The 26,469-nt window shown below is 51.4% G+C and overlaps 1 protein-coding gene across 2 annotated transcripts; it reads left to right on the top strand.

The window, feature by feature from the left end:
• The first annotated feature begins 12,437 nt into the window (after positions 1 to 12,437).
• GFI1B (growth factor independent 1B transcriptional repressor) lies at positions 12,438 to 25,356 on the top strand. Of its 2 annotated transcripts, none has more exons than XM_004476000.4 (7): positions 12,438 to 12,582; positions 18,114 to 18,233; positions 18,770 to 18,907; positions 20,784 to 21,055; positions 22,057 to 22,194; positions 23,105 to 23,369; positions 23,950 to 25,356. In XM_004476000.4, exons 2-7 carry the CDS (start codon positions 18,134 to 18,136, stop codon positions 24,126 to 24,128), a joined length of 1,092 nt encoding a protein of 363 aa, XP_004476057.1. In that variant the 5' UTR covers positions 12,438 to 12,582; positions 18,114 to 18,133; the 3' UTR covers positions 24,129 to 25,356. The 2 variants fall into 2 exon arrangements, with proteins under 2 accessions (XP_004476057.1, XP_004476058.1); XM_004476001.3 differs by having other exon boundaries at positions 12,439 to 12,582; positions 23,204 to 23,369.
• Positions 25,357 to 26,469: the final 1,113 nt, after the last annotated feature.

The following is a 26,469-nucleotide window of genomic DNA, read 5'->3' as shown; positions in this document are numbered from 1 at the left end:
GGAAGTGGGGTGATAGAGAAGGAAGGTGACCCCAGGCTTCTGGTTGGGAATGTGAGTGGTGCCACTTTCTGATACACAGGAAGAGAAGCCAGATGGGAGTGCAGGAGTTAAATCAATTTGGAACAGGCTGAGTTGACACCGCTGTGGGACAGGTGAGAAGGCAGTGTCCAAGATTTGGGAGGTGCTGGTCTTCAGAGGGTAATTGATACTGGGGGAATTGACTGTGGTGGCCCAAGGTGAGGGTGAAAATGTGCAGTGAGTGAGTGAACCAGGCCCGGGTTGAATTGGGTTGGTCTGGGAGCCAGGAGGATCAACAACTTCCCAGGGACATGGCCTTGGATGAGTCTCCAAGCTTCCAAGATTTCTCATCTGTAGAATGGGCTGGTATTTTCAATACCTAACTCAGAAGGTTGCTGACACAGTTCCATGAGGAACATATGTAAATGCTTAGCAGAGTGCCTGCCACAGTGTGAGCACTCAATAAATATTTCTGTGGCCTGCTTGCAATGACATGGAGTCCAGCCGGGAAGAAGGGCGAGGGACACTCTGATCAGACCATAATGCAGACTTAGGTCCAGCCAGGCCAGAATAACTGGGGATGAAAGGAGGGAAAGGCCACACTCAGGAGTGATGAGGCAAACTTACTCGCAGGGGTGGGATCTGGGCTTTGCTTCTGTTTTAATCATGGCAAATCATGGCAAATGGTGATGGAGCAGACTGGCTTTATAGGAGGAAGATTCAGCTTGAGCAAAGGCATGAGGCAAGACCACATATGGCTCGTTTGTTGATAAATGGTCAGATTTAGGATATGCATGATGGGGAGGTAAGAAAGGCAGCATATGGAGAAACTTGAACGAAATAAGAAGCCTCTAGGTGAGCAATGGGGAGCCATGGAGGGTTTGAACATTGAGGAAGGAAGGGGGAGAGGTTGTCTGTTAAATGTTGGCAAGGGTATAGTCTTGCCTTTAATGTCTGCCAGTTTCACTTTAAAATCCTAGTCTATCTGTCTCCCTTGGTAGACCACCTCCCACTCAAATCCCTGACCATATCATTATATAGCCCTTGTAATAAATGTACCAGCCCATACTACAGTTTGCTGGATGTTAGATATCTGTGATCACTATGAGACAATCTCGTCAAAAGCAGAAGCATTCACAACTAGGGGTTTTATTTTTGTATGCCTCTCCTTAAGAATAAGCAGTGACAATTTGGAAAAAGATAAAAATTAGATCCAAGCTTCACTAGAATAAACTCCAAATGGACCAGCATTCTAAGTGTCAAAGTGAAGCCATGCAAATACGAGAAGAGAACATGGGTGAATTCTTTGTAATATGAGAGCGAAGAAAACCTTTCTAAAAGTGGCTTAAAAAGTCAGAAGCTGTAAAAAAAACTGACAAATAGATTACCTTGGGGGGAAAAGCCTGCTTTTGTACAATAAAAAGAAAATAAGCAAAGTCAGAAGATAATTAAGACCAGAGAAAATATTTGCAACTTACATCACAGACGAACCTCCCTAATATACAGAGAACAATTAATAATCTAGAAAAAAGCCAAAAGTTTCATAGGAAAAAAGCGCAAAAGATATGAACAGAAAGTTCACAGAGAAAGAAATGCAAATCACCTTTAAACCTACGAAAGTTTACTCAGCCTCATCATAAGTGAAATGCAAATTAAAACTACCCTGAGACACTGTTCTTCTCCTATCAGACTGGCAAAAATCCCAGTTTTACAATGTGCTGGGCTGGCAAGGCTGTGGGGAACAGATACGCTCACCAAAAGCTGGTGGGAAGGTAAAATGGTACAACCTCTATAGAGAGGAATTTGGCAATATCTACGAATACTACATGTGCATTGGCCCTTTAGCATGCCAATATCACTTCTTGGAATCTACCCCGAAGATACACCTACACACACAAACACATGCGAAACATATGCACAAGATTATCATGGCATTATTTGTAAAAGCTAAACATTGGAAGCAACCCTAATGTCCATCAATAGGGGACTAAATGAATAAACTATAGTACAATGGAAGACTATCCAGCTGTAAAAATGCTAACATTTTTGGAAACAAAGATTGCAAATATTAAAGAAAGGAGATATAAGTATAAAATTAAAGAAGTTTTTTATAAATCTATAATGCTAGGGAAGCATTGGTTAAGGCGCCCATCTACCACATGGGAGGTCCGCAGTTCAAACCCCGGGCCTCCTTGACCCGTGTGGAGCTGGCCCATGCGCAGTGCTGATGCATGCAAGGAGTGCCGCGCCACGCAGAGGTGTCCCCCTCGTAGGGGAGCCCCACGCGCAAGGAGTGCGCCCCATAAGGAGAGCCGCCCAGAACAAAAGAAAGTGCAGGCTGCCCAGGAATGGCGCGGTACACATGGAGAGCTGACACAGCAAGATGATGCAACAAAAAGAAACACAGATTCCCATGCCACTGACAACAACAGAAGCGGACAAAGAAGAACATGCAGCAAATAGACACAGAGAACAGACAACTGGGGCAGGGGGAAGGGGAGAGAAATAAATTTTAAAAAATAAAATAAAATAAAAATAATTAAATAAATAAAAACCACTTACTCACTTAAAAATAAATAAATAAACCTGTAATGCTAAATTTAAAACCAGGAATATCGATGTTAACCCTTAATTTAAAAAAAAAAATCAATTTCCTAGTTCTGAACACTGAAATAGCTTAGAAGCAGGTACTCCCAATACCTATGTCTTGGTTTCTAGATATCATCCCTCACCCTCACCTTAAGGAACTAGGCTTGAAGAAATGGCTGCTTCCAGAAGTGAGGCAGGGAAAGTACAGTGGGCTGTTGACTTGTGTCAGAAAGTCTACATGCTGTAGACTGATGGGCGGATGTCAAATGGACACCCAGCTTGGGTGTGCTCTGTATTGGGTTTTCTAGGGAAACAGAATCAACATAAAATATCAGTCAATAGTTTGCGATTCTATAAGAGTCTCTTGCACAACTGTGGGGATGCACAAGTCAGGTTCTGCAGACAGGCTGCATACCAAGGGCTCCGATGAAAGTCCAGTGAATGTCCTTGATGAGTTTCCGGGAGATGCTGGCTGACCAAAGATGAGCTGGGAAATTCTCTCTCAATGCTGAAATCACTTCCCCTTTTAAGGGATTCAACTGATTGGCTAAACCAACATTCATTGCTGACAGCAATCTCCCTAATTGATGTGGATGTAATCAGCTATCTATGTAGTAAAGTCACTGGTGACTGAAGTCCATAAATGTTACAATTAACCCAGTACTTGCTTGCTCGAACAACTGGGCACAATTACCTGGCTGAGTTAACACATTAGCCAGACCATCATATGCTCCCAGCGGCAACATCTGAGAAAACTGACCATAAAAAAAGAATTCTATAATTTAATATGAAACATCAAGAAAATAAAAATTCATGAGTTCATGGTGATACTCAAATTTATCAAAAAAGGAGAGAGAAGCAGATGTGGCTCAAGTGATTAGGCTTCCATCTACCATATGGGAGGACCCAGGTTCGATCCCTGGGGCATGCCCGTGTGGTGAGCCAGTGCCCATGCAGCAAGTGTTGCAGCAAAAGAGAGACAAAGGGGAGAGTCAAGGTGAGACATAACAGAAACTAGGAAATGAGGTGGCACACGTGACAGGGAACCTCTTTCCACATAGGAGGTCCCCAGGACCAAATCCTGGTGAATCCTAGAGGAGAGAATGAGAAGAGAAGACAAAAAGAGAAATAGACACAGAAGATCACATAGTGAATGGACACAGACAGCAAAAACAGCAGGGGGTAGGGGTAGGGGGAAGGGGAGAAAAAACAAAGGAGAAAAAAAGAAAGGAAAAATGAGTATAGCAATACCTCGCTATGAAAATTAGTAACTAAAGAGAAATAAATCAATCATTTACACTTTCATTTTTTGGAAAAACTGATCTTCAGTCAATGAGGGAAAGCTTTCCAGAAAAATACCAGATAATAATTTTAGAAGGAACGATAGATTAAAAGAATTGTCATTTTCCAATCATCAGTGACATACTGTAAATGATTCAGGCAAGGATCATCAGTGGATACTGAAATCATTAGAGGAAAGGCTGTGAGGAAACAGAACCAACAGGATACACACTCAGACTTATGAGGAGTTGGCTTATGTGACCACGGGGGTTGGCAAGTCTGAACTCTGTAGGGCAGGTTGCAGACTGGAAACTGGAAAAGGTTATATTGAAGTCTTGAGTCCAGATTCCCCAGGGGAAGCTGGCAGGCTGGAAATTCCAGCAAGAGTTGATGTTGAAGTTTTTGTGTTTTTTAAAAAATATTTTTATCTGCCTCCCCGCCCCGAGACAGCTCCCTTGTCTGTTTGCTTGTGGTCTGCTCATTGTTCTTGCTCATTGTCTGCTCGTTGTTTTTGCTCATTGTCTGCTCATTGTTTTTCTCCCTGTCTGCTTGTTGTCGCCTGTCTTCTTTAGGAGGCACTGGGAACCAAACCTGGGACCTCCCATGTGGGAGGCAGGCGTCCAGCTGCCTGAGCCACATCCACTCCCAATGATGGAGTCTTGAGGCAGATATGACTCAGTCCTACCCACAGATTACTTCTTTTTTTTTTTTTAATTCTTGAATCTTTTTTTAAAATTAATTAACTTATTTATTTCTTCCCCCTCCCCCAGTTGTCTGTTCTCTGTGTCCATTCGCTGTGTGTTCTTCTGTGACCATTTCTACCCTTATCAGTGGCACTGGGAATCTGTGTTTCTTTTTGTTGTGTCAGCTCTCTGTGTGTGTGGCGCCATTCTTGGGCAGGCTGCACTTTCTTTCGCACTGGGAGGCTCTCCTTACGGGGTGCACTCCTTGCATGTGGGGCTTACCTACGAGGGGGACGCCCCTGTGTGGCACGGCACTCCTTGCATGCATCAGCACTGCGCATGGGCCAACTCCACACAGGTCAAAGAGGCCCGGGGTTTGAACCGCGGACCTCCCATGTGGTAGATGGACACCCTATCCATTGGGCAAATTTTGCTTCCCAGATTATTTCTTAACTCACCTCCATGATGAAAAGGGCTGGCTCACCACTTTCACCAAGTCACCAAACTTAGTATCACTGAGGTAGGACAAGCTGACATTAGGTACCTCTGCATATGATACAACATGAGGCACACAACATCATCTTTGAAGTATCCTTGCCAAAAATATTTAACCTGAATCAACCGAGTCTTGGGCCTAAGTTCTGGTTTACAGTAAATATGGGAGGTGGAGGAACAGGTTAAGGAAACCATCACACATGTCCAGAATATGGACCCTTCTACTAGACTGGCCTGAGCTCTTTGGAAAAAAAAGTGTTAAAGAGGTAGGGGATGCTATTCCATCCTAAAGGAGACTAAAGAAACAATAAGCAAAGGCAGTGCTTGAAACTTAGCTGAATAATGGTTCTAAAAGAACCATTATTGAAATATTTTAGGGCAAATGGGAAACATAAACATGTGACTATTGACAGGATATTAGACAATGTTAGGGAATTACTGATAATTTTTTTAGGTGTAATAATGATATTGCAGTTGATGTGCTTATATGGGAAATATTTTTACTTTAGGAAATATGTGCCCAGGTATTTTAGAGTTAAGTGTCATGATGGCTCCAATATATTCTCAAAATGTTTATCAAAACAAAACATATTTATATATACATACACAGGCATTTACAGAGAGACAGCCATCTACAGCAAATGCCAACCTGCTGAATTTAGGTGGTCAATATGTGGGTGTTCGCTGGACCTGGTTCATTTCACTTTTTCACTTGAAATTTTTCATAATAAAAACTTGAAAAAGTATTTGATGATTTTTAAAAAATGGAATGTGCAATGAAGAAAAATCTAAGCTCCTAATCATGAGGCAGTGAGATCCCCGTGTTCTAGATCTGGCTTCTAGATCTCCCGGGACCTCTACTTTCTCCTTTGTACAAATAAGGGACTAGGGGATAGTTTTTAAAGGACCTCTTTTATACTCTGCCAATGGGCTTATTTCACATTTCCTTTTTTAAACCACAAACCATTCATTTTACAGAAATGAGTTGACAGACCGCTTTTCAAGGATGTATCAACTGTGGACACAAGGCCACGCATCCCAACTAGCAAAATGCTCACGCGGATTTAGAGATGAGGTTCATGAAGTACTTCCGCCATACCTGGCTCATGGTAAGTGTTCGAAAACCTTTCATTCCTTCCTCCTGTGTCTCTGCAGCTTCACAGTGGGATTGCTCTGAGTGTCCAGAGATGGCAGAGGCAGAAGTTTTCTGGAGTTTATGGAGCTGTAACCAAAGGTCAGGTGCTTCATTAACAATGGACCTGTCATGTAAATTAGCACAGCCCATCTGATAGGAATTAGGCTAGCACCGCCCTCTTTTGTATTTGTTTGCTTCCCCAGAAGGTACTGCTGCTAGTGGCTATTATAGACAGAAAGGGGAGAATTCTGTAGCCAGCTGTAGGATGTTTCTGCTGGGACGTAGTGACACACAGTTATAAGCATTTTAGCCTTGATAGAATGTTTTTATGTATATTCTCTCCTTTGCTACCTACCCCAACCTGAAGGAGGCATTATCTTTAGCCACAGTTTATAGACGGAAAGTCTGAGATTCAGAGGATGCTAAATGACCTGCCCAAGATCATGCAGATGTTGTGTATCAAAACCCAGCTGCAGCTTCACCTGAGTGACTCCAGAGAGTCAGATGTGACCTGCTCCATTAATTGCCACTGGGGATTTACACTTTGTACATTAAGGTGTCTAGATGGGAAACAATTACACAGTGATTGTCAGTATGGAGGGCTTCCAATAGGCGTTAGGGAGCCAGGGTCCCAGTTCCAGCTCCACTTCTTATGAGTTATGTGGCCTTGCAAAGTCTGTCTCTGGACCTTCTGAAATCTCAGGTGACAGTGTTGGTGCCTCTGCCCTGTTTGCTCACACTGTGACACAGAGATGCCAGGTAGGCCACTTTGCAGGCCAGCAGTGAGAGCCCAGAGGCCCCAATCTTCTCTTCCCTGTCCAGCTTATCTGGTCGTGAGGAATCAGAGTAGGGCTCAGCATCACAAGGCAGAGGGCGTCCTGTCCAGGCCCAGCAGGTGAAGGTCCCACGTGTTCTCTGAGAACCCATAGCAGGACAGCTGGGCAGGGAGCCCAGACCATGCCCCCACCGGCTGAAGCCCACAACTGGCTCCCCACCAGGAACATCTGCGCTTCAAAACGAGAGGCTTTCTGAAGAGGAGCCTCAGCTGAGAAATCATTGTTGGAGTAGAAGCAGCAGAACGGGCTTCCGTACCTGTTTATTTCCTAAACCTGGACCTGGAGTCCTGCTGTGCCCCTGATTGATGCCCCTGCCAGGGTCGCTGGATGGCATCTGACAGATCCTACGGGACTGGAATACAGGCTCTTTCACACTGCTCTCCCCGTAAACCCCTGCCCATGTCAAGCACCCCAGCTTCTCTGCCCAATTTCTCTAAGCCCATTTCCTGTCATTCTCTTCTGGAACAAGCCAGCCAGTTCATGAAGTGAAATATCCCAGGACCACGCTTTGTCATCTTCCATCAGAATATTGCCCACCCCATCCTGAGATGCATGGCAGGAGGGCTGTTGGGATGATGAGAGGTGCATATTCTTTTATTTTATCCTTCTTCCTACTCTGATCAAATATTACTCTTATAATTTAACCTGTAGTTATATAAATACGGTTATTGTTTTTACTGTTTGGCAGGTTTTTGTTCAAGGGAAAGGGGGCGGGAGCGCCACCACGTGGCATTATGGTAAATTGCTTCCTCCAGTAGAACGAAGGGCACTTTCTATTACCGGGTTGGAGTGAGGGAGGGCGGTGCCATCCCCGACTGGCAGGCAGCATTTGCATGCAGGGTTCCTTCCACCTTCACTTCATGCAGCCCCTTGGTTTGGAAGGAGCTCTGCAATCTGCCGAATGACTAAACCGATGATTTTCAGTCCCCTGCCTGTTACCAACTTGGGTCCATCCCTCAGCATGCTCCTGGCAAAGGCAGAGTAGGTGGGTACTTTTCTGATGTGCAGATAAGCGTAGAAAGACTGGCTCTTGGGAACTCTTGGGAGCCCCAGGAGGGCAAGGACCACAGGGTCCATCTTTGCCTTCCCAAGGCTGGTGTCAGGCGGGCTCAGCTCATGGTTGCTGCCTTCTGCATTCTGCGGCCATTCGGAGTCTAGGCTAGAAAGGTCCCCAAGGTCATACTGCTAATGAGAGGTGGTGCTGGGACCAGAATCTGGTCCTGATGCCCACCGAGAGAGGCACGATCCCCCTGCACTTCACACTCATGCACGTGCACTCGTGCTCTCAGGCAAATGGCCTCCTACCCCTCCTGCGCATGCCTGAGATGTTGCCAGAGAAGGCTCCACACTGCCCTGCCCTTCGTAAAGGCAGCTCATAGTTGTTCAACCCTGATGGCGATTCCTGCAGACCAGGGCTTACCCAGGGTCTGGTCCGTGCCCGTTGCCTGCCAAGGAAGGATCCCACAACACTCCTGTCCCCGGGGTCTAATTGAGAAGCAAGAGGCGTACCCTCAAGTAGCCTAGCAAGCCAAGAATCCAAGGGCTGTGATGGGGTAGCATCTTGTAGACCACGGGTGATCCCCATGGGGTCTGGAAAGGCTTCCGGAGAGGTGAGAGGTGAATTGGACTGTGAAGATGGTGGGGATTTAAGAAAGTGAAGGAGACCAAAGAGAAAGAATATTCTGGGCAGGGGGAACAAGAGGGGCAAAGGCGGGAGTTTGGCTTTGGTTCTCGAGCAGAAAAGGACACAAATGTTCAGGCTATGCCAAAAAGACAGAAGGCAGATGGCAGAAGCCCCAACCCCTTTCCAGCCTTGTTCTGTGCAAGAAAACCATCCTGCTAAGCCCAGCCCATTCCTTCCTCCACTCTTAGTCCATGTGGTGTTGGCATGGGTGGGCACAAGAGCCAGGCCTGGCCAATGAGAGACCCACATCCATCCCTCTGACCACAGTGGTTGGTGGAGGGACGGGCTTCTGGTCCAAACTGAACCAATCAGAGTCAACTTTACTACTCCTACTGAAGCTTTTGAGAAAGGGCTTCTCTTTCCACTGGGTTTCTAAGTCCATCCAGAGGATAAAGCCAACACAAAGGAAAGTGGAGATGAGAGATGAAGAGCTATTCATTCATTCACTCACTCATTTATTCATTCTATACATACCTCATAAGTACCTACCATGTACCACAGCAGGTACCACACACTGTTCCAATAACTGGGGATCCAGCTGTGAGCCAGGCACACTCGATCCCTGATCTTATAGTGCCTACATTCCTTGTGGGAAGTCAGACAAAAGGAAAAAAGAAGGAAGGAAGATGGTAGATAAATAAGATATTTCCAGGTAATTATGAATGCAAAGAAGAAAAAGGGTAGGCTGATAGAACAGAAAGTGACTGTGTTTGGGACTTTAGTTGATTGTCCTAAAGGGTCTCTCTATAGAAGTGACATTTCAGCTGAGACCTGAATGACAAGAAGTCAGCCATGGGGGTGAGGCCGTTGAGGCAGAGGGGATAACAAATGCAAATGTCCTGAGACAGCGATGAAATTCCAGACAATATCATTTGAGCATCTGGATCCAACCGTGCCTGAAGCTAAAATTTTTCAGTGACATGAACGAATTGTTTTGTTGTTCTTATTAAACTAGTTTAAATTGGGCTTCTGCAACTTGCTTCTGAAAAAGTGCTGTCATTTGAGAGTCCTGACATTGTTTAAAAAAACATTGAGTGCTAATCTCTGAAGCGGAGATTCTTCCCCTCTGTAGATAAAGAGAAATCATGAAAGTTTTTTAAATCAGGGAGGAATCTACCTTGCTCTTGTTCCTTCTTTCCTCTCTAGGCTAATCTCTCAAATGTCCTATCCTTCCCTTCCCTTCAGTCTCCAAGCTCTACCTATTCTGAAATTGGCTGCTCTTCTCCAGCTTTTTGCACGTGCTGTTTCTCTTCTTAGATATTCTTCCTCTCCTTCCCCCAACTAACTTAACGTAGTGATATCAACTTAGATATCACTTCCTAGGCTGACCCTCCAAATCTGGGTCCACTTCCCAATACTCCCTGCTCACTTCACACACCATGTTTACCCCATTGCGGTACTTATCACCCCACAATGTAAAGTCCAGGGTACTGGTCTGTTCCACCTGCTAGACCAGGAAGGAGCTTGCACAGGCCCCTATGTGGGTCTTGTTTGAAACCCCAGCATCTGGTACATGGTAGATAATGAATAAGCACGCATTTGACAAGGGAGGGAGGGAGGGAGGGAGGGGGAAGGGGCCCGGCATGGGGAAGGCATCCAACAGTAACGATTGAATAAATGACGGGATGAACGAGTGAATGACATGGGGATGGGGAGGTGTTTGCCTTTTAGGAAAGGGTACATAAAGGCACAGACGGGAAACAGATGTGGCTCAAGCAATTAGGCACCTCCCTCCCACATGGGAGACCCTGGGTTTGGTTCCCGGAGTCGTCTTAAAAAAAGTAGACGGGGTGGGGTGGGGGTGGGGGAGGTGAATACATTAAAAATAAATCTTTAAAAAATAATAAATAAAGGCACTGGCCTCAGGCTGTGGTGTTGCCCTGCAGGCGGTCTTACAGGGCCAGTGCGGAGAGCCCTGGGCGCGGAAGCTGCAGGGGTGGGTGAGGGCTGGGAACTCTGGGTTGGGGGCTGCTGACCAGACACTGCTCTCCAATGGAGCAGATTCCAGGGTGGCTCCGGGTAAGGTCCTGCCTTCACCTCTGCGCTGGGCCCCTGGCCTAGGAAGAGAGCCCCTGAAGTGGTTCCTGAGGGGGAAGCTAAGGACCCTGAAGTCAGATTACAGCCTCTGGACAGGTGCTGAACTGTCTCTGGGTGATACAGTGCCTTCATACCAGAAAACACCCCAAACAACTAAATACCCCAAGTGAAGTGTTTGGTGAGGCAAACCAGGACAAAAATGTGAAACCATTGAAGATGATCCTAAAGGCTGCAAATGAATTTAGGAAGTACGTAAATAAAGTTCAGAGGAAAAAGACACCATGATTTACAACAGCACAGCATGAATGTGCATGTACTGAAAGTGAGAGCATGAGGAAATGGAGGCTTGTCGAGTTAAGGATGAATTTTTTAAAAAGTTTTCCGCATAATAACAAACAGTTCCCATGACCCCTTAGCAGTGTTGGGCATTCAAAAAACACTCGAGATGCTTCTGCAAATCTCTCTTTGCCAAGAAGAGGGTCCAGGAGCCATTGTCCCCTGTCTGGTGGTGGCCGTTGGGTCCTGTGCCCCCAGCATCACCCTGGCCAGGGTGGCATCACAGCTGTGGAGGGACCTTGCCTGAAACCTCCCCTTTCTCTTCACATAGATCCCCAAACTTCCAGTTTAAGTTGGGGCTTCCTGTTGCCAAACGTGTTTTCTTTACGAGGGAAAAATAATCTCTCCTGCTTGTACTGGAAGAGCATGCAAATCAGCCTAACAGTGCTCTATTTTGTGGAGGGATCGTTTTATGCAAAACCTCCTGAAATAAATCAGTCATCCCCTAAGCGGGAGGAGGCGAGAGGGAGCAGAAGAGGAAGGAGACGGGGGCGGATCAGGGGTGGGGGCTCCGTGCCAAATGGGATGAAACGTCGGAGCTTGGCTGGCCAAGCTTTCCCCAAGAGCGTCTCTTGCACTCTGGTGAGCAGAAACCCCCTTGACGTTTCCCATGGACCTCACTCGGGTCATCTCTGCCCCCGCCAGATGGCAGTAAACGCCAGTGCCTGGACCTGCAGCCCGCGCCACGAAATCTGTCCTTGGCGGTACTCGGTCCCCTTGGCGAGGCTGAGACTCTCCCTGACTGAGAGGGAAGTGGTCCCTACACTCACGACCACACCTCAGCCCACTCCTCCACCCGTTCTAGGTGGGGAAATGGGAGGGTGACATTTCTTCTCAAAGGTGACTTCTGCACCACCAGAAGGGGCCTCTCCCAGAGCAGCCTGAGGTTCACAGATGATGGGGTTTTGCAGCAGAGTGCCCCTGAGGAGTGGGGGCGCTAAGCTGATGAAGGGAAGGAAAGAAGGAGGGAAGGAGGGAGGGAGAGAAAGAAGGAGAAGGGAGTCGAGGGGAGGGGAGGGGAAGAGAAGGGAGGAGTTCTCCACACAAAAAGCAGTTTAGGTTTTTTTTTAATTTAAATTTTAAAAAATCTAATAATTTAGCAATTATTTTTCCTCATTCAGATGCTATTCAAAATTTTTGGAGGGAAAGAGTACTGCTCCAAGAGTCAAGAATTAGAGATGAGAATTCAGAGCCTTGAGTCCTGGAAAGTTTTGATAAGCAAATACTGCCGAGCTCTTGCTCTTTCTCCATTGGCTGCTTCTTCACCGCCAGATTTTGACATAAATAATCAGATTGAAAATCAGGGAGGGGAACAGAAGAGGAAAAAAAAAAAAAGCACACACACAGAAAAAAAGGAGAAGTGTCTATTTGTGCAGAGAGTCGCGAAGTTGACAGAGTGGAGGCCGGTCCCCAGAGAGAGGGTGCGAGGTTCCCACCACAGGACCCTCTGGCTAGCGAGAAGCCTGGAAAGCGGAACTGCTCCACCAGGTGAGTGCTTGCAAATGCCATCTCTGTGCTCTTCTTTTTAAATCTGCATGTCTGCCTTGGCTTGTTTTAAAGCAGGTCACCTAGTTTCTTTTGCAGTTATAGGGAGAAGATGGTAGGCTGGAAAATCTTTTATAGGATGTAGCATTCGTCCCTCGGAAGTGGGGAGAAGAGCTGGTAAAGGGATACGGCCCGAGATCAGTCTGTTCTGAAATGCTGCGGCTCGTAGCCGAAGCACGCCTTCCATGAGCTCTATGTGAACACACTTCTCCAAACTCGGTTTTAGGCTGACAGACATCACCTGTGTGCCCAAATGTCATACGTGCCCCACCTCCTCCAGGCACTTGGCAGCGCATATCCTGACAAGGCATTGAGGAGCCTGGGTTGGTGTCCCCGACTGGACACACATGCGCCCGCTTCTCCAGGCACATGGGCCTATCTTTGCCTGCCAAATAAGAGAGTGCGATTGAGAGAACTCTGAAGGACTTTCTAGCCCTAATGTTCCACAACCTCAGGTGACCTTCACAGAAGTTCCTGGGACACTTTTAGAGTCAGGTACTCTTTGGTCCAGAGCCTACTGCCAAGAGAGGGCTGCGCTTTTCACCGCACTGCCATCCGGCCTCCAGGAACACAGGGCACAGGTGGGAGGGGGCGTCTCAGCTCTCCTTTCCCTGTGTTTGTCAAACCCTTTTCTACCCACTTCTGAAGAAAAACCAGGTTAGAGTCTTTGAGCGCCTGGGGAGAGGGGCTCCCTTTAAAATAGGGCTTGTTAAGGGGGGTCCAAAGAATCATCTTTGTACATTGAAAGTCCACAGCTTTCATCAGATTCTTGGGGAAAGTTTATTTACAGTCTGGACATGGATCTGACAGATATTAGAAGATACCTGAGCTGCAACTGCCCGCTTGGGCCCATGCCTCAATGTTTCTTAGTAGGCCCCAGGTAAAATATTCCCAAGTCTAGCAAAGTTGTGAGTTCCTTGTCCTCAGAGATGATGCAGAAGGAATACCTTGAATAAAGAGATTCGTAAAGTTGACCACCTCATAGGGTTTGGAGTCAATATGCTGGTTTCTCTGTAGAAAGTTCCTTCAGAAAGGTTCTTGGGGAACTTCAGAGTTTAAGATCGATTGAAGGAGTCACTCAAAGTCAGTGCCGGCCATTGTCCAGACTTTCAGGGGGACTGGTGGAGGGGGCTCCCATTGGAGAGCACAAGGATTCCCAAAGGCTCTAGGACCAGACTGCCCCCAGGGAAAATAGCCTGATTGCACCAATACTTCACACTCTGCTGTAGGATCCAACGTCTTGACTCTTGGCAGAAACCAGAGAAAACTTTACCCTACTCAGTCTGGAGGGTGGCTTTTTGTTCATTAGTTTCCAGGAATCCAGACCAGTGGGAGCTGCTTTCATCTCTAATATAGAGAGGCTTAGGAAGTGTTTCATTTGTCCACTTTTGACCTTACATTCTCTGAATTTTAGAGGAGACATTTGAGAGCTCCTTCCAAATTTCAAATAAAATGACCCGAGCTCATTTCCCCTTGACTCTAAGATGAGAAGGTTTGTTGTTATTGTTTTTCCTTAAGTAGCATCTTTAAACATAAGGGAAGTCCAAAGGGTCCTCTGTAGCTGACCCTGAGAAATGACTGACTCTTACCCAACCCTCCCAAAAAGGGAACCCCAAGCAATGAGTTTCTCAGTCAAGGTGGGTCAGGCTCTCACCGAAGGTCAACGGATTGTACATAGGATTTTAGAGCAAAAGGGAAGTTTAGAAATCTTAGTCCAACCGTCCCTTTTATGTGATAAGAAAACCAGGTGCCAGGTTGGTGACTGAAGTGGTCAAGCTCAAGGTCATAAAATCAGACTCAACCCAGTGGAGAGCCTCAATGCATACAAATCACAGGCCTGTTTAGCTGACTCAACCTGGAGTCGGGTGCAGGACCCTGCCTGGGCTGTGAAGCTGTCCCCCCTAAAAGTGCCAACCGAGATTCTGACTCAGGGTCAGGGGACCCTCTATCAGGATTGGGGGTTTATGAAGAGATGTTAACAGCGGCCCTCTTTCCGGAGGCCCGATACCATCAGGGCCTCTGTTTTATGAAGAAATCTTAGGCTTCTTTCACAATCTCTGCTCTTAGCTCTTTCTCAGAACGGGTTCATGTGAATCAAAACGGAGTGGTTGTTAATTAACTACAGTATAGGTGATTGGTTCCTGTTTTTTTTTTCTGTGTGTATGTGCTTTTTTTTTTAAACTTCGCTAACAGGAGCCAAAAGGAAGTTCGTTGGGTACATTTGGCCCCCACCGTGAGCTTGAGGGCTTGGCCACGGGGGCTGGGTGCACCACCGACACTTTGCCCGGCTTAGTAGAGAGCAACTTCTAGGGAAGGAAGGGCTGGGGGGAGATCGCTAAAGGAGGCCCTGAAGATCACCCAGAAACTGAGACCCTTGCCTTTCTCTGTAAATGAAAGTGCTTAGCATGAGCTCAGTGACTGCTGGAGTGTCGTTGCTGTGCTTCTGGTCCTGGGTTTGAATCGGTTGACCTCTGCGGTGTCCTCCAGTTCTGAGTCTGAGGGGACACCAAGGCTTTCGGAGAGGGCATCTGTTCCTTCTCCTGCCTCTCTACTTGTGACTTTTCAGGAACAGATGTGGGGCCTTTGGGGTTCTGGAAAAGACTTGAAGATGAGGGCAATTGGGTTTTTCTACCTTCTGGCCCCAAAAACTAGCCTCCCTGCTCCTGCCTTAAGCTGTTTACATTGGGTCTTGAAAAGACCACAGAGAGCAGTGGGAAGAGAACTGGGCGAGGTGTGCAAGGCGTGTGTCTGGGCCCCAGCTCTGCTGTGTGACCTGGGACATGCCACTTCATCTCTGAACTTGGGTCGCCCCACCTATGATCTGCAAGGACCATCCCTGCTTCCGGGGCCCACGGTGTCAGGTTCTGTGGCAATGCACAGCCTAGAGCTGTAAAGGCCGTGGTGTCTCCACTTTAGCACCTCAGTGCGGGCCTGGCCCGCAGTCAGCACTGAGGAAATGCCCAGCCTGTGGTCTGGAGGTCAAGAGCACGGAGGCCTGGGGAGCTGAGCGCCCCAGCTCGGCCTCACTCTGTCCTGGGATCGTGAGCAAGTCCTAAGCCTCGATTCCTCCTCTACAATGGAACAGCCCCGGAACTTCCTCAGCGACCAACGTGAGGATCAAAGGAGCTAAGGCTAAATAGATCCTGGCTGTTCTGTCCTGGTGTCTTTAACATCTACCTTTGGTTCTGGTTGATTTACTAATCAAATGTTATTGTATATTGAAAAAAAAAAGATTATTTTTGATGGAAAGACAGACCTCGGCCCTCTGAGGCCCCGACAGAACAAAGGAAGAGGGGAGCCCAGCCCCCAGCCCCTCCCCCTGCTCACAAGGGTCCCCCCCACTCTGCCCAGGGTCTGGCCTCCTGAGGGGGTTTCCTGAACCGAAGAGTTAGAAGAGGGAAGGAAAGGGGGTGCGGGGAGCCCTGGTGGGGGCGGGGGAGGGGGAGGAGGCAGCAGGAGGAAGATGTGTCCCTGGGAGATAAGGCTGCAGGGCTGCTCTGCAAGCCTGGGGACAACAGCCCGCCACGCCAAGCCTTTGTTCTGTGAGCCCAGAATCTGACAGCTTGAAGGGACTTCAGAGGCCTGAGGGACCCAGCCTTACTTTAGAGCCCAGAGAGGGAAGGGACTTGCTTATATCACGGGTTCCGTGGTGACATCTGAGGCTCGGACCCGGGTCCCCGGCATCCATTCCGCCTTCGTCTGGCGGTGGATTCGTCCACCGTCCTTTAGGGTGAGCCTCGTCTGGGCCAGGTGCTGGGGAAGCCACAGGAGCACCCCCTGCCCTCCTGAAGTTCCCAGCCAGCCAGCAAAGGCTCTGCCGTCAGCTGAGTGCTCACTACGGCCCAGGCATCCTCCCCGCACTTCACACGTTTGCGTGTGATAAGTAAAGGCGAGCTTTTTGCTTGCAACAATCACAGGAGATCAGATCATGAGTCCTGTTTGGCAGATCTGGACCCTGAGGCTCTGAGCTGGTCAGTGACAAGCCCCACAAAAAGGAGGGGGGTGAGCCTAGGGATGTCACCTCAGGCAGAGCCATCGCAGCCCAAACTCCTGACGGCCCCCCCCCCCTCAGTGGGGCTCTGGGCAAGGGGAGCTGGCAGCCTGGGCACAGTTACAAGCATCCCTCTTCTGCCCTACTCTGGGTCACGCTCTTGGGAAGGGGTGACTCCCTGGGCCCCCTCCCTGCCCTGAAGGCAGAGCTGCGAGCTGCCCTCCCTAATCTCCCTCCTCCCACCCTGCTCCCTGGCCAAGGCCTTATCGCCCGGGCCCTCCCCGAAGCTCAGAAGCTGCCGTGATCCCTTTCCCGCGCTTGGCGTATCACCCCTGCAGCCCTGCAGGGTGGCTGGCCCTGGGGCAGAAGTGGGGCCACGAGGGTCTTCGCAAGCCTTGGCAGTGGGCCAGCAGGGGATTTAACCGAACCAGCCCTGGCCGAGGCGTCCTCTGAGTTTCAGCCTGGGCTTGGCATGGGGATGGGGAGGGCAGAGGTCCACCCAAAGGTGCCCTCTGCCTCCCAGGAGCCCTGTAGAGAGCCTCACCCAGGGCACAGGGCTGGGGAGCCCTTGAGGGCCAGGAGAAGCTCTCTGCCCGGGAGGGCTCTTCACAGGAAGCCGGGAGTCCTGGGCTCCACTCCTGCCTCCTCCAGCTCCCCTCTGCCCCACCTCCACTCTGGACCAAGGGCAGGTCCCTTAACCCGTTTGGTCTTCGCTTTCTCCATGGGGCTCTTTCTTCCCCCATGCCACTGACGGGGGGTTCAGGAGCGGTGCCGGGCGGGCTACCCACCGCTCAGCTCCTGGAGTTGGTGGGTCCTGCAGGTGGTGAATCTGAGCCTCTTCCTCCGAATCTCCAGGTGTAATGGGCTGGGGGGGGGGTGTCCTCTCAGGCCTGGAGCCCCACACACAACTCCAACCCCCAAGAGGGAAGGCCCATCTCCAGGAACCAAGGACAGACTGGGGCCATGGCTGAGGTACAGCCCAGCTCTGACCGCAGCAGCTTCCCACCCGCAGGAGCCTGCATAGTTGAGGGGGATCCCACTCACTGCAGCCACTGCTGTGACAGGCACAGGAACTCATGATGCGCCCATCAGTACTACAGGCCTGGAAATGGTGGCCTCGTGCTTCACCAGAAAGGTTTAAGTGTCTCCCCCAGATTGCACAGCAGGTGAGGCCAGAGCTGGGATTCCAACCCAAGAGTATCTGACTCCAAAACCTAAGCTCAGATCACCTCTTTCTATGACTTCTGACAGTGGACTCCACCAGGACTCAAACGCAGTTTCCTAGATTTGGGGTCCACAGTGTGTCACAGACAGAACGCCCCTGCCCCTGCCCTTCCTTCTCTGCTGCTAGGGCCACTCAGGGCATGCCGGTGTGAGCAGGCCAACACTGGGATGGGTGTTTGATTTCAAGAGGAGGTTCTCAAATGTGGAGAAGGAAGTCCCCCGGTGTCTGCTGACCTTTCTCACCCCTTCCTCCTCGCAGGTGCGGGGTGCACACTGAAAATGCCACGCTCCTTCCTGGTGAAGAGCAAGAAGGCTCACACCTACCACCAGCCCCGTGTCCTGGAGGATGAGCTGGCCTGGCCTCCTGCCCTCACCCCTGGTGAGTAGGATCCCAGGCTGGCCTCCTACGGCACCTACCCAGGGTGCCCTGCTCCGTACAAGAGGAGGAGCAGCAAGCATCACACCGGAAATAGCCCCTTCCTCCGAGTCTGGAATGCTGAGTGGTGGGCGGGGGGGTAAAAAATGTTGGTTGGATGGATGGATGAATGAATGAAAGGAATGAGTGAATGAATGAAGGCATCTATCTCTTGTGATCCTTTGGGGTAATGAGAGCATGGCATTGGAACTGGTCCTCAGTTACTGACATTTAGGTCCTAACTGAAGGTCTGATCTAGGGCTGGGGTTGCAGTGCTCAGAACAAACAAGACTGGTCCCCAGTTCTCTTCAGGGGTCTCCTCCTGGCCTCCACCCACCTCCCACCCAACCTGGGCAGAGAACCTGAGCATAATCAATCAGCCACAGAAAATGGATGTCTCTCTGGGTCCCCTCCCCCTAGGAATTGGGTTCTCCCCCCTTGCTCCCTCCAGGCTCCCCAAAGCCATATGTGGTGACGCTGAAGGTCTTATCTCCCCACAGTGGCCAAAGACCAGGTGCTGAGCGATGACCCTGTCCCCGGCACCCTATTTCCAAATCAGCGCCTCGATTGGACCAGTCTGAAGCAGGAGCCAGATCCGGAGCCAGACCAGAGCTTGACCAGGATGGCCTCAGCCCCAGGTACCCAGCCCGTGCCCTCTGGCCATTCTACAACCAGTGTCAAGGAAAGTGGGGTGGGAGTGGACACCTGGAAGCAGGGACCCTTGGAGTCATGGACTTCGGGGAAAGACCAGCATGGTCATGTGGTGCAGTCCGGGCTCTCCCGCTTCTGCCTGAACCCCTCTTGGACACGGAGCTCATTCTTTGTGAGGGCCTTTGGGTGGGTGAGTCAGCAGGAAGCAGCTGGGCAGATCGATGCAGAGGTGAGGTGGAGGGAGGGTACTGCAGAGGGGAGGTGGGGGGGCACTTTCTGGACTGGAAAAGCTAAGGAGCCCTCCCCCAACAGTAAGCATTTTGGGTTCCAAACCAAAACCCTCAGATGAAGGAGCAAAGTGGAGGGAAGGTGGCGGGGAATGGGTGTCTAAGTTTGGGTCTTCTCAGAAGCAGACTATGAGGTAAGGATTCTAAGCCGAGAGATTTATTTGGGGCAGGAGGGGATTTCAGAACACACACCTATGGGGTCGGGAAGTGAGCAAGAGAAGGGAAGGCAGCCAAGAAAGCATTATCAAGCCTCTTACCGAGAGCTTCATCCCGCCGCCGAGGAGCCCCGGGAAAGGGCGGGGCGCACACGTATCTCAGAGCAATCCTCCCCGCCGTCACCAGGTCACTAGCTGGGCGGTGTCTGCTGGGGGTGAGGGAGGTCCCAGGCACTTTCTGCCTGCCTGTGCGCAGAGAGAGCAAAGAAAGTTGTCCAGTGTGCAAGGAAATGTCAAGTGCAGAGGAGAGCCGGGTGCCAACAGCTACTGCCCAGGGGCTTCTCCTCACACCTCAGCTGCCATCACCACCATCTCTTCTTGCTCACCTCCCTCACCTCTCTCACTCCCTCACCCCCTCACCTCCCTCACCCTCTCACCTCCCTCACCACCCTCACCTCCCTCACCCCCTCACCTCCCTCACCCCCTCACCCCCTCACCTCCCTCACCTCCCTCACCACCCTCACCTCCCTCACCCCCTCACCTCCCTCACCCCCTCGCCTCCCTCACCCCCTCACCTCCCTCACCACCCTCACCACCCTCACCTCCCTCACCTCCCTCACCTCCCTCACCACCCTCACCTCCCTCACCCCCTCACCTCCCTCACCCCCTCGCCTCCCTCACCCTCTCACTTCCCTCACCCCCTCACCTCCCTCACCCCCTCACCTCCCTCACCCTCTCACCTCCCTCACCACCCTCACCTCCCTCACCTCCCTCACCACCTCATCACCCTCACCTCCCTCACCCTCTCACCTCCCTCACCTCCCTCACCACCCTCACCTCCCTCACCTCCCTCACCCCCTCACCTCCCTCACCCCCTCACCTCCCTCACCCCCTCACCACCCTCACCTCCCTCACCTCCCTCACCTCCCTCACCCTCTCACCTCCCTCACCTCCCTCACCTCCCTCACCACCCTCACCACCCTCACCTCCCTCACCCCCTCACCTCCCTCACCCCCTCGCCTCCCTCACCCCCTCACCTCCCTCACCACCCTCACCACCCTCACCTCCCTCGCCTCCCTCACCTCCCTCACCCCCTCGCCTCCCTCGCCTCCCTCACCTCCCTCACCGTCCTCCCTTCTCAAGCATGGCCCGTGAGTACTGAGTGTTTCCTGAGTGCCACGCACCACGCTGAGCACTTGCCAACGTGCTCTCATGGACTGTGAGCCAGGGAGTAGTATTCTCTCCAGGTTACAGAGGGGAAATTGAGTCTCGGAAAGAGGTAGTCAACTGCCCGAGCTCGCTGAGCTGATAAGTAGAGAAGCGGGGATTTGACCCAGGTCTGGGTGGCTTCACAGCCTCTCCCCTGGCGGGACCACCCTCCACAGGTCACGGTCACCAGGCTTGTGCCACTCTCTCCACAGAAGGCCCCGCTGTGCTGTCCCGAGCCCAGGATGGTGACTCATCACCCGGCGACTCACCCCCCTTCTACAAGCCGAGCTTCTCCTGGGATGCCCTGGCCTCATCCTATGGCCACAGCTACCGGCAGGCCCCCTCCACCATGCAGTCCGCCTTCCTGGAGCACTCTGTCAGCCTGTACGGCAGCCCACTAGTGCCCAGCACCGAGCCCCCGTTGGACTTCAGCCTCCACTACTCCCCAGGCATGGACACATATCACTGCATCAAGTGCAACAAGGTGGGCAGCCAGGAGTGCAGGTGGCTCTGCACCCCCGCCCCAGCATGCTGGCAGCTACGGGGGCTGGGATTTCCCGGTACTGTGGACCTTGTGAGCCCTGGTGGGATCAAGGATTCAGAATGTTTGCCCTCATCACCATTCACTGAGCCCTTACCATGTACCTGCACCTGTGCTAACCCCTTGACACGCAGGACCCCACCGGCCCTGAGAGGTGAGCTTAGGTACCTCCAGTGTACAGATGAAGGGCTAAAGTTCAGATAGGTTAAGTCACTTGTCCAAGATCACACAGCAAGTAGATATCAGAATCAGTGTTCAAACCGAGCTCTGGTCAACTCCTAGCCCTTAACCATGCTGCTTTTCAGCCTCTAGACAGGGCTGGAAAGGGTGTTTTCATTTCCTGGCTGCTGAAACAAATATCAGGCAATGGGTTGCCTTCACAGCAGGAATTTATTGGCTCAGTTTTGCGGTTAGGCGTCAGCAGGACGACGCTTTCTCCCAGAAGACTGTGGAGTTCTGGGGGCCTGCTGCCGGTGATCCTTGGTCCTTGGCAACGCACACGGCGGCGTCTTCTCCTTTCTCTCCCGGTTCCATTGGCTTCCAGCTTCTTGCTTCTCCTGCGGCTTCTCTCTCTGTAGCCTCCTCCGTAAAGCCTCTGTCACAGGATTAAGATGTGTCCTGAGTCAGCTGGGCCCCACCTTAACTGAAGAAACGTCACCAAGGTTCTATTTATGATGGGTCCACACCCACCAGAATGGGTGAAGAGGAGGAACGTATTTTTCTGGGGCACATAACTCCAAGCGACCACAAAGGGCTTTCCAGATATGGGAAACTGAGCCACAGCAGGGAAAGGGACCTGCCCAGGACACACAGCACACAAACCGCCAATCCTTTCCTCCTTCCCTTGCACACCCCCGCAGAGGTGGACGGGGTGGGGAGGCGGGGGGACCTCTGGCCTGTCTCCCTCTGCAGCCCCAGCGGCTTCCCGTCTGCTCCACCCCCAGGTGTTCTCCACCCCGCATGGGCTGGAAGTGCACGTGCGCCGCTCCCACAGCGGGACCCGGCCCTTCGCCTGTGACGTCTGCGGCAAAACCTTCGGCCACGCCGTCAGCCTGGAGCAGCACACGCACGTCCACTCCCAGGTGGGCAGCTGGCCAAGCAGGGGCCCCCCTTGTCCACTCCCACGCTGCTTTTCCCCCAGGAGGCCTCGGGGGCTGGGCCTGGGTCTCTCCCCCTACCCCAGAGGGGGACAGACACCAGGAGTCCCTCCTGCCCCCCTCCCCTGGGATGGATCTCCAAACCCCTGCCCATGAGCCTCTGGGGTCCTTGATTGACAGAGTGGGCTTCGTGTACAGTCGGAAGATGCTCTTTCCCAGGTGTGACTTCAGGGGAGATTCAGAAATGATCCTGCCCGCTGGGTGCTCAGGGCAGCGGCCTTCAGCTTAGAATCTTACACTGAGGCTTGAAAGTTCATCTCCTCTCCCTTAGCCCTGCCTGAGTCAGCAACTTTTTTAGAATTCAATTCCAGGGAGAGAACCTGAAGCTGACATTGGTATTAACACCTGGATAAATATAAAACCTCTAGTGGGCAAAGCAGAAACGATAGCGAGACCGTGCGTTTGTGAGCATGTGCCCTGCCGGTGCCAGGCTCGGGCTCTATTTCCAGTCTTCCCAATGACACTTTCTTCTAGTTCCTAGGTACAGATGACGAGACTGAATCTCAGGGAGGTCAAATGACTTGCCTAAGTTCACGTGACTAGTAAGAATCAGAAGCTAGGATTGGGGCCCCATAATTCAGACTTTTAATTGTATCACCGGGCTTCCCCATAAGCCATCCCTGCCACCAGGAACCCACTCTGGATTCAGGGTCAGATGATGCAAACCCCTGGAAAAAACTCCCGGATCAGTCAGTTCATCAGTCAATCAACAAACATTTATGGAGGCTTATTTTGAGTGGGAAACTAGAAGGTTACAGGAAAAATCTGGCCGGAGGCCTCATCACTCCTGGTCCCTGTGCTTGAGGCCACCGCAACGGAGTCTCCTGTTCCTCAGGGGATCCCGGCCAGGTCCAGTCCAACGCTCAGCTTGGCACTCCCAGGCTGCGAGGCCCCGCCTGCGCCTCACCCCCCGGGGCCTCGTTTCCTCCGGCAGGAGCGCAGCTTCGAGTGCCGGATGTGCGGCAAAGCCTTCAAGCGCTCATCCACCCTGTCCACGCACCTGCTCATCCACTCGGACACGCGGCCCTACCCCTGCCAGTTCTGCGGCAAGCGCTTCCACCAGAAGTCGGACATGAAGAAGCACACCTACATCCACACCGGTGAGCCCCCCGCTGCCCCGCGCCCGCTCCCCCAGGCCCGCCCACCAGGGCTGGAGGCGGCTGGGGCTCCCGCCTGGCCTCTGGGACGCCCCCCTCTTCCCCCGAAAGACACCTGAAAAGGTCCCTGACTTCAGGGTGCAGGGGCATCCTCGTTATGAAGGGGAGGGCCACACTGATAGAGAGATGGGTGCATTGTGCCCCGGTACACAGGAAAACACTGGAAAGAAACACATCAAAATGGCCACCCTGGGTATCCTGGGTGGAAGTGGGACTAGCTGGTGAAGTTCCCCCTCATTCATTCATTCACTCATGCATTCATTCATTCACTCATTCATTCCGAGTGCCTCTTCTGTGCCCAGTGCCAGAGGATATTGATTACACAATATGGACTCAGTTCCTGCCCTAACCAACCTTAAAATCCAGTGGGTGGGTGATGTCAGAATTTTATTTTCGTTTATCTCCCTTTTCTAATTGCTTCTAGAGTGAATGGGGGCTGGCTATGAAATAAAGCGTGTGAAGGGCGGGAGGGTGGTGGACTGGCAGGCGCAGCCCTGACGCGCCCTGCCTTGCTGTCCCACAGGTGAGAAGCCACACAAGTGCCAGGTGTGCGGGAAGGCCTTCAGCCAGAGCTCCAACCTCATCACGCACAGCCGGAAGCACACCGGCTTCAAGCCCTTCAGCTGCGAGCTGTGCGCCAAGGGCTTCCAGCGCAAGGTGGACCTGCGGCGGCACCGCGAGAGCCAGCACAACCTCAAGTGAGAGGGCGCCTGCACCCGGCTCCTGGCCAGCCTGCCCAGAAGGACGGGAAGGAGGACAGCTGCATGTACCAGATCCCCGGTCTCCTGGAGGCGGTACTGGACTAGGAGTCTTTGAGCTTGTTTTGAGGTCCACCTTTGCTGTGTGACCTTAGGCAAGTCACTTCCCCTCTTTGGACCATCATTTCTCCTGCCTGTAAAGCGTGCGACCTGGACTGGGTCTTTTCTGAGCTGAAGCTTTCTACAGGTCTGACAGCTCTGGTGCCCTCTCCAGGGCAGAGCGCAGAAGATCAGAGTATCCCCAGGTGGAGAGGGGTGCAAGCGGGGACCAACAGAGAAATCCTCCCCTGGCTGGGATCTGGCCACCTCGGTGTTCACAGGGCCTCTTTTTAGCTGCCACAGATGGTCAGAACTGCCTCTTACCCCAATGGGAAGCCTAACACCCCTCTGCTTCAGCCAGGTGTTGGCTGCTCCCCTCCTTTGACCAGTGCTCAGGGATTCCAGTTCTGTCAGACAACAAGGCCAGAGAAGCCAGTAGTTACTGCTGTCAGAAGTCTGCTCCTCTCGACTGCTATAAATAAAGAAGACACAGACTCATTTCATTTATTTTGTGCCTAAGAGTGCAAAGCCCTGAATGAGGCTCATGGGGAGATGGTGGGGAGCTTCATCGAAGCCGAGAAAGCTATGGAGGAGCTTACAGAGGAGTGGGGAGACAGACATACAGACAACGGGTGTGCAGACGAAACCAACACATGTCATGGTAGAAGCATAAGAGACCTCATGTGGCAAGACCATGCAGAAGGCCAAGGTTAACTCAACTGAGGCTGTATCAGCTTCTTATTGCTGCTATAACAAATTACCACACTCTTAGTGGCTTAAGACAACACATCTTTTCTCTTATAATTCTGGAGGTCAGAAACCTGAAATCAGCATCACTAGAGCTATATTCCCTTTGGAGGCTCCAGGGGAGAATATGTTTCCTTGCCTTTTCCAGCTTCCAGAGACCACCTGTACTCCTGGCTCATGGCCCCTTCCTCCGGCTTCAAAGCACTTCACTCCAACCTCTGCCTCAGCCGTCAGAGCTCCTTCTTCTGCTGTTGACCTTCTTACCTGGCTCTTAAGGACCCTTGTGATTACTTTGGGCTCAGCTGAATGGTCCAAGACAGTTTTCCCATCTGGAGATCCTTAATTTAATCATGTTGTTTGGCTGAATAAAGGCCCCCAAAGATATCCATGTCCTAATCCCTGGGACCTGTGCATGTTAGAGTGTATAACAAAAGGATTTTGCAGATGTGATTAAGTTAAGGATCTTGATACAAGGAGATTATAATAGATTTTCTGGGTGGACCCTAAATATAATCACAAGTATCCTTATGAGAGGGAGGCAGAGGCAACTCCGAATACAGAAGAGGAGATGGATGTCTCAGTCCATCCACCCCTGCCAGCCCAGCATACCCCCAACACACAGCAGGGGTGGGTGGGGGCAGGCTGGAGCCAGACTCGGCTCTGCACACAAATCCCTAGGCAGACAATGGGCCCTGGGAGGCACATTTCCATCCTTATCAGTGATTTCCATAGAGGGCTCCGCTGGGCACCTCCCAGTCTGTCCCTTGGGGTCCCTGGTCCTCGGGCTGGCAGCGTCTGGCTGCCTGGCTGGGATGTGGCTGCCATGGAGTGGGGCTTCTCCGACGTCCAGGGAGAATGCAGAGCCCAGGGACTGAGGATGTAGTTGGAGCTGCCAATTTCCTAGCAGGAAATTGTATCTCAAAAATTAATTCAGATGAAAAAAAAATGAATTCAGATGAGGCATTTCACTCCCTAAGGTGGCCAGTTTGCTTCAATATTCATACATGGCTCTTGTTACTCACCACTGAAGAAAGTGACACTCCGGGTGGCATCTCCAGTGCCATCCTGAGAGCTCAGGTGGCCCCGTCCCCATACCACCCCACCTTCGGCAGGGTCAGTGCCTCATTCCAAGCACGGCAGTGGTCTCCCCCTCACCACACAACCTCAGGGGCCAAAGTTTGCCCTGTAGTCTGTGTAAATGGAGCCCACTGGAGATGTGCAATCCAGTAACTGATGGAAAGTTCCCTGGACTGGGGGGTGGGAAACGCGGCTTCTGTCTGGCTCTGCCACTAACCGGCAGTATGACTTTGGGCTACCACCTCCTGCTCTGGGCCTCAGTTCCCTTGCACAAGTAGAGGCACCAGGCAACATTTACAGGGCTAGCCAGTGCCTTCCAGCTCACACACTGCAACTCAGATGGCAGGAAGCAAGGGGGAACTCCTGGGATGTGGGGAGAGGGGAGTGGGTGAGGGCACACAAATCACAGACAGCAGGTGGGT

This window comes from Dasypus novemcinctus, chromosome 8, assembly GCF_030445035.2.
Source record: "Dasypus novemcinctus isolate mDasNov1 chromosome 8, mDasNov1.1.hap2, whole genome shotgun sequence".
NCBI lineage: Eukaryota > Metazoa > Chordata > Mammalia > Cingulata > Dasypodidae > Dasypus > Dasypus novemcinctus.
This window is presented reverse-complemented; position numbering and strand designations above follow the sequence as displayed.

Coding starts and splice junctions, on each gene's coding strand:
- GFI1B (XM_004476000.4), top strand. CDS start 18,134: ATGCCACGCTCCTTCCTGGTGAAGAGCAAGAAGGCTCACACCTACCAC. Junction 22,195..23,104: donor ACACGCACGTCCACTCCCAG/GTGGGCAGCTGG, acceptor CCTGTTCCTCAG/GGGATCCCGGCCAGGTCCAG. Junction 23,370..23,949: donor GCACACCTACATCCACACCG/GTGAGCCCCCCG, acceptor GCTGTCCCACAG/GTGAGAAGCCACACAAGTGC.